The following is a 17,306-nucleotide window of genomic DNA, read 5'->3' on the forward strand; positions in this document are numbered from 1 at the left end:
AAGAAGTGTATCTGCTGAGAATGCAAAAGTGATGGCAAGAAACTTAGAAAGAGTTGGCGTTACCCAAGAAGCTTAAAGCAGTGGAGTAAAGGGGAATAAAATTGTACATCTAGTTTGTTCTTTTGACTCAAGACAAGGGGTACCATTTGGCCAGTGCAAAGTATGAGAAAAACAAGCCTCTTAAGTGTTGAGCCATACATAGGGCACTTCTTTTAAGCTTTCTGACTTGTGGCCAATGATAAAGATGATCCTTCACAAACATTTAAGGGGGTTCAACTAATATTGCAGTTGGGAATTGGGGCTAAAGCAAGCTCTTTGCATTCTCTTTTGAAATGCTCTTAATTCAACGCAAACTTCCATCCCAAGCTGTGAAGTAAGTCCTCAGCAGTCTAGAAAAGATGTGCAGCAATGAGAGCAAAACTTCAAAAAATAAATAGACAATTCCCTTGGGTATAAAATAATTAGAGCTGAGCCAAAACAGTCTTTTTGGTTCTATTTTCACTTCTGTTATTGCCTCCATTTTATGGCACGGTTTCACCTACTAGCCCCAAATTTCACCCCCGTTTTTTTGTCCAGGTCCTGAATTCTAAAACGTAAAGGGGCTGATTTTTAAGATTCAATGGTACAGTGCAGCCAACCCCTTCGGCCACAGTGAACCTTAGAAAGCTATCCCAACCCAGAGCTAAAGTTTACACAGAGTTCCTTTATTGCGATCCTGCCAACCTTGTCTACAGCCACAGAGGATGGAGAAAAACATACCAAGAGCATACAAAGGAATCCTGCATGAGGTTTGGCTTAGGGGAGCCGGGAACTGGTTGAACAGTCTTCAGTAACCACACATCTTCTGCTCAGAAGAGTAGAGAGATTCTCAAGCTGCGTTCCATGTGCTTGCTCAGGGTCTATGTAGTTCCCATGAGCATTAAAAGCAGCCTTGCCTTGGGGAGCTTTCCTTTGGCTTTATCTGATCTGTAACTAGCATCCAGGATTTGGACAAAACGTGAAAAAGCACTTTATTTTAATAGATTTTGCATGCAAAATTTGCATGCATTACAATTTTGATATGAACATTGAAAGTTGCAAAAGTTTGGCTAAGCTCTAGAAGTGAACCACTTGCCACAAATGTCATAGCATTCAGCCATACCACTACATAGGGAGACAAATTCATGAGGAATGAATTTTCTGCTGGGTTCTTGCAGTGTTGTAACCAAAACAAACACAATGAATATGAGACTAGTCTGATCAAGGACACTACAGAGAAAGAAGTTCTAGCCTCGGGATGAGGGCTGGTTAACTACTTAAGAGAGCACCTTGAGACGTCTGCAGAGTGTGCGCAGTTCTTCACTATTTAAAGCATCGATCCTGCGGTGATACTCAGCCACTGACACTACCTGAATATGGAGACAGGAAGACAATAATTCCACTCATAGTTAAAGAAAAATAAAGAGCAAGAAAATAAATGACAAGATTATGGAGACATTGGGCAAGGTAAAAAAAAAAAAAGGACAAGCAACATACAAAACAAAACATAAATGAAATAAAATGTAATTAGACGTTTATCATTGTAGTGATGTGATGCTCGGACACATTTCAAATTTAGAATGAACACATATAACAACAGACGTTCCCAACAAAATAATACCAGAAATCTGATATATTTTCATCGGAGAAGCACATCTTATAAAATAGTATGTAGGCATACACATCACTAAATAGTTTCCTTTCTTAAATATTGCCTGTCCTTTTTAGCTGGGCATCAATGCTGACTGATGAAAAACAAGTATATCCTATAACAGCTTAGATGTTAAGTGACCACAGTGCAGTGCCATCAATGGTTTTGCATTCTTCTTAGAACACTAGTATATCAGATTACTTATAAGTAATAAAACTGCCTAATGTTAATTGTGAAAATGCATGCAGAGATACGGTTTACAAAACTATTTGTGTCTGTAGAAGAGTAAGCAATTATGTAACTATAAAATAGAATATATAGAATTTTTTATTTTTTTTAAAGAACCAAAGTGATGGAATCGAGCCAGAACTCTCAATAAGCTTAACTTTTTCTTCTTCATTATAACACAGCAGCTGTAGATTTTAAAGCAACTAACTGCAGTGTCAATCCCACTGCACAATAGTACCAGGGAGGCTGGTTGCCTCCATCCAACTTTAAGGATGTTTCTGGAATCTCACACCAAGGATTGGATTATGGGAATTCATGTGGATTACAGGTGCAGTACATTAGCAACTACTAATATACTAGAAACAGTCTTCTTTAAAAATACTGTTTGTTTTCATGAAAGAAAGAAAACTAATCTAATTTCTGTATTTTCTGTTGACCAAAGAAGCCATTAATGCTATTAATATTACCCCAAATTGGGCTGCATCCAACAAAGTCATTCTGTTAACAAAGGAACTTCCAGTTGCACAATGGAACTTCCCCTCCCTGCAGACCTCCTGCAAATTTGTTCTCAAGTTTTCCCCAGCCCCCTGGAGCAGATTAGTGGGCGTGTGGGAGTCCAGTTGCACAGACACAAGTCCTAGCACTAAAGGAGCTACTTTGTTGGATACAACAATCTCAGGACTGGGCTGAAAGACACGCCCCTGTACTTATCATGCCCTCAGGACTCTCACAAGGCCATCCACATGCCTCACTGGCCCTGCTCCATGCCCTCCCCCCAGAGAATTTCGCCTGACTGGAATGTATCTGTGAACTATGATAATACCTTGAGAAGGTGCATATTTGTAAGCCTCTGGCTTGGGTGTGGCTGGAATGCAGCCTATTGTATACAGCAGCAGTGTCCAACTGGCCGACAGGTAGATCGCCTGGGTGATCCTGGTCAATCACAGGCAAGTAATGTTCCTGCCTCCCTGGCCAATCGCCCCCCCCCCAAAAAAATGCACGCTTTTTGCTCTGCCTACTTATGCCTCTGGACCTTCCAACCACTGGCATGCAAGCACTAGCATGAACAACTGCCCTACAAGGAAAGGTAACAACATTTGGGGCTTTGGAGGTTTGTGTGGCACGCACACAGCAGAAATATAAAATAATGCATCTTGTAGAGAAAGAAAGTGAGGAGGCATTACTCTCTCACCTATAATGAAGCTAAACAGTGGGAGAAGCAGGACAAAGTGAAATATTTTATCACAGAGTACATAGTTGAATGGTAAAATTTGCTACCAGGAGATGTGGCGATGGGCACCAATTTAGGAGCTTTAAAATAGAATTACAGAGATTCATTTACAAAATTTATATACTGCACAATATAAAAATCTCTAAGCATTTACATAGAATAAAATAAAACTTTTAAAAAGCTAAATAAAAACAGAACAAAATTTGAAGAATTTACAGAAGGTAAGGCTTTCAACAGCTGCTAGTGATCATAGGTATTTGCTACCTGCAAGGATCAGAGGCAGCAACGTGATTCTGAATGCCTGCATCTGGGTAACCACAGAAAAGGTCTATTGCCTATTTCCTGCTTGCAAGCTTACCACAGGATCACGTTATAGGTCTTTATATATGCTTAAGTCATAAAACAGTGTTAATAACACAAGCATGGGTAACCTAATTAACACCTGTTCCTCATGATACACTGGAATGGTTTTAGCAGGGAGCTACAGGTGAGACCACATGGTATTCTGTCAGTTTCTCTACAAACATCCTAGGCAGTGATTAAACCCTCTCACAAACCCGAAACAGTATGGTGTCAGCAATATTCTGCTGACACACAGCTCTACTTATCCTTTACATCTGTAGGTGTGGCAGTAGATATGCTGAACCACTGTAATGCCTCATTAATGGACTGCATGAGAACCAACAAACTGAAGCTCAAGCCAGGTAAGGCTGAGGCATTGTCTGTGGGTGGTTCCCTAGACTGGATGGATGGGAGGCTGCCTGCCCCTACATGGGCTACACCCCTTTCTGAGGGAGCTGGTACACAGCTTGGGGTTACTTATGGATTCTTTGCTGTCGTTTGAGGTTCAGGTGGCCTCAGTGGTGCACAGCCCTCCATCAGCTTGGGCTGGTGGCCCAGCTGCACCCCAATCTGGACAGGGATAGCCTCCCTTCTGTTCTCTATGCTCTGGTAACCTCTAGGTTAGATTACTGCAATGTGTTATTTGTAAGACTGCCTCTGAAGATGGTTCGGAAACTTCCACTGGTGCAGAATTTGGTGACCAGGTTGCTTATCTGTGCAATGCTCTCCCCAAGGAGGCTTGCCTGGAGCCTTCATTACATATATTTAGGTGCCAGGAAAAAGTTTCTCTATAATGTTCTATGCCCTTTTAAATGTGTTTGTGGGACGGGGAGATATTCTTGTTTTTGTTTTATTATGTATTTTGTGCTCTTATTTTCATTTTTATGTTGAGAACTACCCTATGATATTTGTATGAAGGGCAGTATACAAATTTAATAAATGAAATAAAAAAATAAATAAGGAACTTCAATTCTATTAGCTGTGGCCTGAATCAAGATAGTGGCTGTCTGCATTTGTACCCCCCTACAACCCACCCATGCCAGGATGTCTTATAGTATTGCTTTAGGAAAGGTCAATGTTGTGACCTTTAAAAAACATATATTAAAAAAACTTTCACACAACTGTCTGCCTGCACTTTTTGAATTTAGATTTTCTCTCCATCCTTATTCCTCTTCCACAAACATGTGTGTGCATAGCTGCCAACTTAGGATAACACTCAATATACCTGATAAAGTGGACTCTAAGCCTTTTTATCAAGGGTTGCCAAGCTTTATTGGACAGTGGGAACATGGGCAATTTTGAGAAGATGCTGTGGGTTCCAGTCACAAAATGGCTGAACCATGGGCCATAACATAATGCAATATGCTGCCACAGAAAGCGACATAATCCCAAATAAATACAGCATGTATCCCTTCATAAAAAGACATATATGTAGGCGCCACTGTGCTAGCTCACAATGGTTAAGCTCTTTGCACTTCTCCTTTGCTAGGAATAGAAGGGAGGATGGGTGCTCAATCCTTGCATTCAATGAAGTCTGGAGACGCTCGAGGAAGTGTTTATTGTAGGAGAAACCAAGTCAGTGCAAACATGAACTGAGTAGTTACAGATAGGTAGCCGTGTTGGTCTGCCATAGTCAAAACAAAACAAATTCCTTCCAGTAGCACCTTAAAGACCAACTAAGTCAGTTCTTGGTATGAGCTTTCGTGTGCATGCACACCATGTGGTATCTGAAGAAGTGTGCATGCACACGAAAGCTCATACCAAGAACTGACTTAGTTGGTCTTTAAGGTGCTACTGGAAGGAATTTGTTTTGTATGAACTGAGTAGTAAAGGCAACTAGTCTCTTGTGCACTGTGAGGTACTGGCACACATACACACAAGCCTGCAGGTGTAGATATGTGAAGTTCCAGAAAAATAGGAAAAAATCCAAGGGAAGAATTTAGCTCCCTTGCTTTGGAGGAGGGAATAGGGGGCACAGAAAAAAATCTAGTTCTCCTCCCTCCAGATTTCTCCAGGGTACTTCACCTTCTTCACATATTTGCACAGGTACCATGTTGTCAAAACCTCATCCAAGATGTCACACATCTAGCCTTTGGGGGAAATGGTTACAATGGCAGGTGAAGTCTGGATCCCCAAACTGAAATTAAGAGCATACCAAATTTCATTTTAATCCATGTTAGAAATGGTCACATGTAAGGGCAGAAGGGGTTGGGAAAGTTCATGCAATCATCTATGCAATCACGGTGAACATTTTACAGATCTGTTCAAGCAGGTAAGGTAAAGGTATATGACCCCTGGATGGTTGAGTCCAGTCAAACGCGACTATGGGGTGCGGCACTCATCTCACTTTTTAGGCTGAGTGAGCCAGCGTTTGTCTATAGACAACTTTCCAGGTCATGTGGCCAGCATGGCTAAACCGCTTCTGACACAATGGAACACCATGACAGAAGCCAGAGCACACGGAAACACCATTTACACCATTTACCTTCCCACCACAGTGGTACCTATTTACCTACTTGCACTTTCAAACTGCTAGGTTAGCAGAAGCTGGAACAGAGCAATGGAAGCTCACCCCATCGTGCAGATTCGAACTGCCTACCTTCTGATCAGCAAGCCCAAGAGGCTCAGTGGCTTAGACCACAGCACCACCCGTGTTCAAGTACCAGGAGTTAAATGAGGATGTACTCAACCAGTGAAAACAATTAGAGTTAACAAAGAATACAGAAAGAAGGAAAGTGATTCAAAATAGCTAATACGGTACACATTTTAAAATCAAGACCCCTAAAATGCTGTTTCAAGTTACTTCAGAATTAAATAAAATAATTTTTGATTAAAGGAGGGTAACTTTCAGAAGGCCTACAGAAAGAACTCTGTTCTGGTGCTGCACTGCAATAATCTCAAATGACACCACACAAATACATTCAGAATTGAATGCAATAATTTAGTTTTTTACCACCATCCTGTGCAAATCCAGAGAAACATCTCAGCTATGTAAAGGATTCCAGGCAGCATTCTTATACCCACCCTAGCACTTTCTCTTTATTGTGCTATCTCACATATTTAGTGCTTTGAGGACGCTACTCACATTTTACAAACTCTGGGTTTTAGAGCATTGTGAGAGTGAGATGACAGGCCTCAACTTGATGTAAGACTTAAAGGAGCTTTACCTTTAATTATGTGTCAAAATGTTTGGTAATGGAGACATCTTATTTCAGAAATAGATGTACAAGCAAGAAAAAAAATGTCAAAGTATGATTTCTATACCTGCATGCAAAGTTTCTCCCCATAGATGAGTCACCATTTTCCATTCCTCATTTCCAATTACATTACATGTATTATATTATGTCTATCTCTAAACAAAGAGAATAGAATGCAAATGACAGTGCCTAAAAATCCTAAAAAGGATCGAAACTGATGCAATTACCAAGACACAGAAAAAATGTGATATGTTCCCCCCCCCCGGCTTAATTAGTCCCATTTTCCAATTTCAGATTCTTAAATCAGTATATCATGAAATACCATTATGACAAACATAGAAATACAGAATTTGGCACCAAGTACAATTCCAGTTAGCAACTGCTTACTGTGAGGAAATACTCCTCCCTCCTGAAAGACGAATTAGTTTATACAAGTCACAATAAGTTCTGCAGAAAGTAGCCTTGCAACTACAAGCAGAAAATCCATGCTTTTATGATGCACTTGGTTACAGAACTTCTCTCAAGTATTCCACATGCAGTTCCTTGCTTCCTGTTTCTGACAGTTACACAAGGGACTCACTGAGCTACAGTGACAAGCCAGACACATAGTGACTATCCTCCATTTTATTTAAAAAAACCCAACAACTTCAGTAGCACTAATTGCTTCCTACGAGTCATTTTCAAAATACTAACATATAAAATAAAGATAAAATAAAAATAAGCTAACTTCTGCACACTGGATTTCAGATTCAATACAAGGTCTTGGGATACAATTATTCAAACTTCATATTTAACATTTGGAAAACATGCGTATTTTTAGATTAATGCTATGGTTTGTAAATAATCTTTAGCTAAAATACACAAGAACAAGCAAGTTGCTATAACAAACTTCCTAAAAGGCATTTTCCCTCAATGCCTACAACAAATTGCTACATCCTATGTTTAAACCAAATCACTTTAAAGCATTATGCTCAGGTTGCAAAGTTCAACTATTAAGTAAATATTGCACTGTTTAGAATTACAGTATCTTTGTAAGGCAACAATTATCTAAAATTCTGCTGGTAATCTTAGAATTAATAAAGCAGGAACTACTGCTAGTTTGCCATGGTATCATCATCAAAATGACGGCCAAAACATCAATAAAATATTTCTCAAAGGAATTACCAGGGTATATTTATTTTTCATTGAATGGTGCTTTCTTCCTTTCTTGCCATACCAGAAACGAATCATTTCCCTTGGAAAAATAAATTAAAGCAATTTTAGCTTTACAGGAGGATTTCCACACAACATTCTCTCTACCTGCTTTCAATTCCAGGCACAGAAGAGTCTTGCTAGAAGACAGAATAACGTGCTAGTCACAGACAACTGACTGACAGGACAGAACGCTAATCGGTGAATAGTATGCACCCACTGGGGTGTGTCTTGCCTGGTGAATGAACAACAGGAATGTTTCTATATTCAAGGGAGGTTGTAGTGCACTAAAGTGCTCAAAAGGCTGAATAGTTTAAAGAGACAGAACAGTATTTTAGAATCTAGTAAGAATTATGTCAAAACAGAACTGCATCTCTTCAAGAACAGTGTTAACCCACAATTAATTACATAAAATGAAAACTGCCATTTGTTTCAGTTAACTAATTTTAATAAGCTACACTTGTTCTTTTTTGTAATCACAACTTTTCTGGAAGAAATTTGATCGACATTTTGCACTTAAATCTTTGCAGAAAAATATGCTTTTAAATAACACACATTGCTGAAAGTATGCTAGCCAACCATCTCAGATGTTCTGTCTGATACAATTGTGTAGTTGAGAAGTATCAAAAGGGAAAGAGGGAGTTCTATGCATGTAGGTAGACAACTGGGCAGTGTCTCATGGGATAACCTGAACCCCAAGTTTCTCAGGTGTAAATGGAAGTAACAGTGCCATCAATATTAACATTTTGAAATATTTTGAGGGGGGGGGGATCCTTGAGCACCTGAGACTAGAAGTAAAGCATTACAGACACAAACATGTATATTAAGCACACCCTGTAACTCAGTCTCACAGACACACACAGTATACCCCATGAATACTGATTGTATATGCAGTATACAGTCTGTGTATGCAGTGACATATAATAGTACAGTGGTACCTCGGATTAAGTACTTAATTCGTTCCGGAGGTCCGTTCTTAACCTGAAACTGTTCTTAACCTGAAGCACCACTTTAGCTAATGGAGCCTCCTGCTGCCGCCGCGCTGCTGGAGCATGATTTCTGTACTCATCCTGAAGCAAAGTTCTTAACCTGAGGTACTATTTCTGGGTTAGTCTGTAACCTGAAGCATATGTAACCTGAAGCGTATGTAACCCGAGGTACCACTGTAGTACAAACATGTTTCACAAAGTAGCAATTTCACAGAGTTCTCATTACTCTAGCTTAAACATCTAGGAAGAAAGTGATAATATGCCTGTACAAGCCCCGAAAAAGAATTACGCAGCATGGGAAGTGTACCTTCCCACATCACAATAATGTTTATAAAGATGTCTTGTTGAAGGGGCACAAGCAAGATTTGTACCGATAAAAAAATTCTTACATGAGCAGCACAGATTTTATACAAAACCCTATTTAAAAAATGTATCATGTTCTTTGTTCACGGAAATGAAGTGCATTTTGGCCTTACAACAAAAGATAGGCAACAACAACAACAACAATAATAATTGTTTGGTGCCACCCAGTACGTTTCATCTGCAGCTGGGGTTTCCCCAGATTGCTGGACAGGGTGAAAAATATAGACAGGTGAACAAAGGATTTAAGTCACCACACAACTCAAACCTTTGCACTACAGCAAATTCCCTAGGTACATTTCTTTATTTCATATGAAACCTACTCACATAAATTAGCTTTGGTTGCTACGTGGAAAATATGTATATTCTCCTCCTTTCCCTGCATGTGGAGAGAAGAGACAAGACGTGCTATGCTCTGGTCTACCACACACCCCTTACATTTCACAATCGTTCCTCAGAGGCAGAGTGTTATAGACTTTACTAGCTGGCCTGAGGTCCTGCAATATACAGGCTTTTCCTCTACACACCCATCTTGGCAGGTATTTTGCTGGCTTTGTAGATGAAGATTAGATGGAAAAACCTGATCACCTTCCTGTCAGACAATCCTGACTGGAAAGCATCATCTGTACAATGAATTCAAAATTGGAAGGATGACAGAAAGAGCTGAAAGGTGCATGTGGTGCAAACAGGCTGTTATTGGATAGCAACAGCATCACTGTGTGCGTGTTCCCCATAACCAGGTCAAGCAAGACATAGCTGACTTCCCTTGTGAAGCATAAAGTTGTTGGGGGGTGTCTGTCTCTCCATTTCTGTGTTATGCCACACTGCCTATGGGAGCCATCCTGCATTATACCACATCTTCCCTGTGGCGGTGACTGGTACTCCCAGTACACTCGGAAAATTGAAATGTGCCTACTAGTCCAAAAGGTTTGGCAACCCTGAGCTAGGGAGTTAAGAATTCACTCTCACAAGATGCAGTGATGGCCCACAACTTATTTTATTTATCATATCTATATCTATTGGCCTTCTTCCTAAAGGAGCCCTGAGCAGCAGTTTGGATGGCTTTAAAAGAAGATTAGACAAAGCCATGAAGGCTGGCTATATTCTATCTCCACTGTCAGAAAAGAAGTGCTTTTGAATACCAGTTGATGAGAACACTATTTGTGGTTCTGGGCTTTCCATGGGTATCTGGTGTGAGAACAGGTTGCTGGACTAGACGGACCTTTGATCTGAATCAGCAGGGCTCTTATCTTCTTATGCAAAGGTAACTTCTATCATCAGGTTACAGGCAAGAGCCACATACTAATGTTCCACTAGTGTTAGTAGTCTTTATTTACAAAACCTAAGTTGTTTTTACAAAAACATCATGATGCATATTTCAACATGGCTAATCTCAAATCGATGATAACATATGGGCCTCTGGGGGAAGTTATTTTGTTCTAGTTTGTTACAAAAGCTAGTTCAGGATTACAGATGCCAAGTTATTTCAGCTGTGTGCAATGCACCTTGAAATTATTTGTGTATTTTGCTATTCCCTTGATACAGGATAGGTAGCAAAGTTGTTAGGAAGAATCACTAAAAAGGGAACACAAACTGAGAGGAAGAAACTAAGAATTTATTTTTTACAGTACTGTAGTTTCAAATTCTTCTAATGACCAGCTGGAGTGAAAAAAGCTCAAGAGGAGAAACCAAAAGTTGGTGGCCTCTCAACTGCACCAGGAGAGACCACCTGAATCCCTTCTCTTCTGTCCGCAATCACAGCCTGATATAACAGGTACTGCAAAGTGGCTGCTGAGGGAGGTTGATATAATGGCTGCTGTCAGGTGACAGTTCTGCCAGGTGCTTTATAGGAATATTTAAATCAGCGCAGTATGAAAAAAGTATTTGATTTGTCTCTCGCAAACACAATCATATGTAGCAGTACACCTAGGGAGAGCAATAATATGAAGTTGACTGTTATGACAACATGTCATCTTACAAGGCTTACACTCTTTTAAAATGTCAATTTTGCCCTCAAAATTGATATATGACAATGAATGGTTTACAACCTACACATGCACATTAAAAAAATAAATCCTGCCTCTTGTCAAAAGTTAATTTGACCTTGATACCTTTAACTTTGACATAACACGCAGGGAGACTTGCAGAGGATTTGAATTCTCAGAGCCATGAAGATGAATGTAAAGAGAACAAACTAAAAACAGTATTTAGAGACTGCAGAATCTTATTTCAAGGCTTATTAAAGAAAGGTGGGGGAAAGTTTCACGGTTTATTAGTAACGGGAATTAGTCCAAATATTGGAAAGCATCCAAATCTTAATATTTTCAATAAGCATTACACCTGCTATTTGTATCAATACAGGATGTGGTTTCTTAAAAACAGCTTCCAATAGAACTGGACACAGGTCAAGAAGATTTATTCTACTGCAGCTTAGAAATACCTTTTGCAGGTTATTTATTTATTTTTAGGTTAGTGTGCAGGTGTTACTGGAACTGGAGGGCCTGCCCTAGAAACTGTAATGCAGGTGACCTTCTCTCAAGGGTTGTATTGAGAGAAGTTGTATTGTTGTATACCAACCTCGGAGGACGGTGAAGTCCCCCAGAATTTTTCTTATAATTTGGCATAATATTTGAATTGTTTGATTATTGAATAATATGTATAACTCAGAATATATGATGTGGTTTGATTGGATTGTTAAAATGGAAAATTTAATAAATAGAATTATAAAAAGAGAAAGATAAGTTGTATTGTGCTGGCAGGAGGAGCAGTCCATAAGTTAATGGCTCCTCCTATGTAGAAAAATATATCGCATCTGATGTTAAACAGAAAACAATCTGAACAGGTATTTGCATTGGAAAGACAGTTCCAACAAGCTTACAGTCATTCACCTTTTTACTATTTACCTCACCTACCAGCATCATGCATTAGTAATTTTGTGTTGAAATATGCAATGCATGCACATTTGTTAATTGTCTTACACAAAATTGATTTTTTTTAAGAAAAAGTTTGCGTTACTGTATGTATATCACACACAAACCTAACTGTTAAACTAACAAACCACACTCTTGTAAACGGCAGTAAGCACTCCATTTGAATTCCTTTTTTTTAAAAAAAAAGACTTGACAGTACAAACCCATGCATGTGTTTAGAGAGGCTTACTCCAGTGAGTGTGCGTGGGAATGCAGCCAGAGATGGTAAAGATGTAATCTGGTACCTTTCTGTAGGCGTAAAATGCTGCTTTGATCACTGTTATATATCACTAAAGTCCTTCTTCCTTTTTTCCATCTGGAAAGTGCTGAAGTGTAAATTGGGTGAATTTACAAGATAAACTATGGACTTGATATACTGAGAAGTAAATGGTAAAGTTGGGGACCAGCAAACAAATGTTCTGTACATCAAAATAATTTAGCCCAGAACTGTATGTTGCTGCCCTCATAGCTGAAATCAGACCTTTGTTTCTAGAATAAAGGTAAAGGTAAAGGTACCCCTGCCCGTACGGGCCAGTCGTGTCCGCCTCTAGGGTTGTGCGCCCATCTCAGTGTGGGGGCCAGCACTGTCCGAAGACACTTCCGGGTCACGTGGCCAGCGTGACAAGCTGCATCTGGCGAGCCAGCGCAGCACACGGAAACGCCGTTTACCTTCCCGCTAGTAAACGGTCCCTATTTATCTACTTGCACCCGAGGGTGCTTTCGAACTGCCAGGTTGGCAGGCGCTGGGACCGACAAACGGGAGCGCACTCCGCCGCGGGGATTTGAACCGCCGACCTGACGATCGGCAAGTCCTAGGCGCTGAGGTTTTACCCACAGCGCCACCCGCGTCCCTTTTTTTCTAAAATAAGTTTAATTAAAAAAAAAAACACACACAAACCAGAAAACCCCCCCACAAAAACTCCAAACCCCATAAAACGCTTAAAGAGTAACAGAGGCATTAAAATGTCTATCATCAACAATACTGCTCAGCTGTTTCTACCTTTAACACCATATATGCAAAGGATCAGCACTAGCTTTTCTGCATTTTTCTCTCTCAACAATCCACAGCTTTACACCAGCAATATTTGAGTAGGTAACTTACAGAATGCCCCCACACACTAGGGAATTAATATTGCTGTTTCACTACACAAACTAAATCAAAGACAGGCATACTCTTCCAGTAGCAATAACCTACTGCTGGCAAGAAAGCCATGAAATGGTTGACTTCAGGAATCTTTGTCCTGAAAGCTCCTGTAAGAACAGCAGAGTATACTAAAAATGGATATAACAATGGTCACTTGCGTTCCAAAAGAGCAACTCAGTTTTCATTATTTCAATGTCCAAACCATAACTTCCTCTGCTTTTTATGCTCCTTCCCTTTAAAATGAACCTCAAAAGACTGCTAATACGAGATTCAGATCTCTCAGAAAAGAAAGTGCATGGACTAAAAGCATTAACCTTTGTAAACTGACTTTTGCTAGGATATTCATGAAACGCTCTCAGTAATCGCTGAATTCCCATAACAAAAAGTATATAACTATATACCTATTATATGGAAATTTTATTTTAAGTCTATTTTAGATTCATAAAATGGCAATATCAAAATACTGAAAAACAAATGTACATTAAATAAACAATCAATAAAGCAGAATTCATTGTTTTCTATTCCAGAGGTGCTTCATTTTATATGTAATCTGTTTCTGCACAGATGTCACATTAAAATTCACTCATATTTTCCTGTCTTGATTTCGCAACTAATAAAAAAATACAGCAGATTCTGATTTAAATCCAGGAGTAACACACTGTAACGTTTAGAATCAAGACCAGCAACTGGAACATCTACAACATCTACAAAAGATGAACCAAGCAAGTCTTCATGAGCACAACAAGCGTACACTGAGTCACATAATATTATGGAGTACATAAGTGCGTGTGTTTAGGAACACCAGCACACAACTAAAATAACATGTTAAGCGTATGTACATAAATACATACATACATTATACTAGAAACTAAGCCCGGGCAACACGAACATTTGGTTTATTACATGTACAAATTAACATGCAGGTCTATTTTTCCTTTCGCAAAACAGTACAAAACTGCATATATCTTTTGCAAGGTAGCAACTGTTCGAGCCAAAAGCTCATCGGTTTCTTTAGCAATGAACAAATGTAATGGTAATCTGACAGAACTTTTCAAACTGGGAAAAAAAGCAGGGTGAGGAGTGGGAAGTGATTGAGATAAGTAAAATAGTGTGGGGTGGGCTCAATTCCTTCTCAACAAGCTTGCAATTCATGGAGAAGAAAAGCTGCTGGGAATGAAAGTCTGATAAGGAAAATGTTTTACGCATTCCCTTCTCCAATTGCAAATTACCTCTCTCCAAAATGGCTTTTCCAATTTAAACATAGTCAGACTACATGTTATATACACACCTGCATGTAACAGTAGTTTGGCTCAAAATGCACCCTAAAAATAGAGATTGCATTTAAAAAATCTAATTTATATTTTCCTCAGGGACATTCTTCATATAGAAAGTTGAAATCTTTCAAACAAAAGCTAGGTCTTCCAGTCACTAAGAAATCTTTAAAATCACTTACCTCCCACTCCTTAGCAGATGCTTCATTAATTGAATCTTCACTGGCTTCAGACTCAAATTTTTTTACCACCATAAACCCAGGCTCTCTACTTATCTCCTCTGTATCTGTATATATTTCTGGACTCCACTGAACAAAAAAGGCATACAGATGCTCAGTCCTTTCAGAGAGCAAAAGAGAAAAGTAGTTACTGAACTTTCAAACTTACAAAGACCTATACATGTTTCAAATTTCTTCCAAATACCTTTCCACTGTTGCTTATACACTATTCTCTTTGAAAAGAAAGAACTTGAGTGAATGTTCATTACAATTTTTAATAATGTATTCCAATGAAAATTTAGAATACAATCAATCAGAAGCATAAAAGGGACTACTGATTTTTCTGGAAAACTATTGTATTGTACTTCATTCTTTCATCACTCATCCCTAAATAAAACTAGTAGTATCAAGAGCCATCTTTCAATTGTTTACAGGCATACTGACTAGTAGCCACTGAAAACCTTATCCATGAATTTGCCTAAACAAATTTTAAGCCATCAGCACAACTTGCGACAGTGAAGTCCATAAATTAAGAATGTGTGTCTTTCTCAGGCATTAATAATATTGGGGAAGCCCAGGTAAGCCCTGCCTCGCATAATCGGTCACAAGATGTGGTGCGCACACATCATTTTAATGGCAATGCCCATTAACTTTTTTGGGGGGTGGCCCCCTCAAATATTTTATTGGAGGGATCAAATGGACCTCGGCCCCTACGAGTTGGCTCCTATGAGCTGAAGACTTTCAGAGTCTGGTAGAAAAATAGTTTGGTATACTGAAAGAAAGCAGCAATTGTTAAGCTGAAAAGTGACAAGGCACTCCTTTATGATGGCTATATTTACAGAAAAGCATTCCCATCTTACCTTTCTTGCGGCACAGCAAACCAGTACTCATGTTTCTTATCTCTCTGTGCATACTGTTGCATGGATGCACTTGCCTGTGATACAAATGTTTTTCTCATTGGCTTGCCAACTCTGAGACATAAGAACTTGTGTAATCGATGTCTTCTCTTCTCCTTTGTTAGAGAACCTTTCATTAAAGACGATATTAAATGTCAGGTCTTTCTTGGCAAGTTTGATCAGGTAGTTTACTAATGCAGCAAAAGCAACATGGGAGGCAGCAGTTACAAGTTACTGGTCTCTGCAGCCACAGTAGGTGCTGTGATTCTCCAGTGGTTTGACTTCACCCCCAGAGGCACACTCCATTGTATCTTGAGTCAGACTGATGCCAACAACTTATAAATCTCTCTGCTTTTATGCAATTGCATGCTGGATAACCCCTCTCCCCCTAATTGTGCCCTTCCAGTTCCTGTGATAATTGCATTCAGTCAAAAAATATGTATACCCTTTCCAGTTGCTCTCTTTTCTCATAGCTTGAACTCACCCAACAAAGAATCATTTTCTCCTCATCTGTGCAACTAAAATCTCTGGTTATTGTGTCTTGAGTTTCTCAGTGTTCTTTTCTTACAAACACTTTGTACTGGATCCTGAAATCCGCTGTCTGTTCTTTTTAAATACTTCCCCCCTCCCTTTTCACAGGATTCCCCATTTCATCTATTGAAACGCCTTTAAATGCTTTCCTTCTCTATCTGAACTGTCCTCATTACTTTATCTCTGTGCACTTTCATTCTTCCAAAACTAACCTTTGAAAACTGACTTTGGTGTATAAGCCCAATATAGATTGGAATCCAAGTACCTGAAAGAGCATCTTTCTCCCTACCAGATCAGGCCTTAAGGGCTGCAGGAGATGGCCTGGTTGTAATTCCATCAAAAGCCACAGTAGTATGATGACACAGGGCAACATCTTCTCTCTTATGGCATTCCTTTCCATTGGAGATACAGATGTTCAACAGCTTTGCATGTAAATACATATTTTGACTAGGCCAATGAATTACCTTTTTGCTACTGCTTTCATTATTGTTGTGGGTATGGATTTTACACTATGGAAGTTTACCATAATAAATAGTTGACTTTATCTACTTAGGTTGAGACTTTTATTCTAGTATGGCCTTTTATTGTCTAGCATGGCCTTTTATTCTAGTATGGCTTTTTATTTATGATTTTTATTGTCTACTATGGCTAGGCAAAATCAAGTAAGTGACTGTTGCGTCTGAAACAAAAAGGTTATAAATTTTAAGGGTCCCACTGCACATAACAGTATCTTCTATTAGCAGTGGGGAAGTTGGTGGCCTCATCCCCAGTCAGCATGACCATTGGTCAGGGATCATAAGAATATAAGCAGAGCCTGCAGGATCAGGCCAGTGGCCCATCTAGTCCAGCATCCTGTTCTCACAATGGCCAACCAGATGTCTGTGGGCAAATCCATGTTAGATAAAGCTATTTGTTGTTCTCAGAAAATTAATGTATTAAAAGCATTTCTCTTCCACCTTTCCATTAAAGGATCCCCAAGTGTTTCATGCAAAGAATGTTACATGAGAAAAATGCTAAATGTTTCCTTAACTGGCATAGCTGTTGCTCATAATCTACAAACTGCGTTCTGA

The 17,306-nt window shown here is 39.3% G+C and overlaps 1 protein-coding gene across 9 annotated transcripts in view; it reads right to left on the minus strand.

The window, feature by feature from the left end:
- Positions 1–17,306, minus strand: part of OXR1 (oxidation resistance 1) — a 198,270-nt gene that overhangs the window by 11,977 nt on the left and 168,987 nt on the right. For 5 of the 9 annotated variants that reach the window (XM_081874127.1, XM_081874126.1, XM_081874128.1 and 2 more), the window contains 3 exons: positions 15,670–15,835; positions 14,774–14,930; positions 1,308–1,388 (listed from right to left, as the gene is read on the minus strand). In XM_081874127.1, the coding sequence (XP_081730253.1) occupies positions 1,308–1,388; positions 14,774–14,930; positions 15,670–15,835 (404 nt within the window). Of the gene's footprint in view, positions 1–1,307; positions 1,389–7,831; positions 7,970–14,773; positions 14,931–15,669; positions 15,836–17,306 lie in introns of those variants that run through there. The other 4 variants (XM_081874129.1, XM_081874134.1, XM_081874132.1 and 1 more) reach the window with 3 other exon arrangements.

Source organism: Podarcis erhardii (assembly GCF_964252035.2).
Source record: "Podarcis erhardii genome assembly, chromosome: 8".
Taxonomy (NCBI): domain Eukaryota; kingdom Metazoa; phylum Chordata; class Lepidosauria; order Squamata; family Lacertidae; genus Podarcis; species Podarcis erhardii.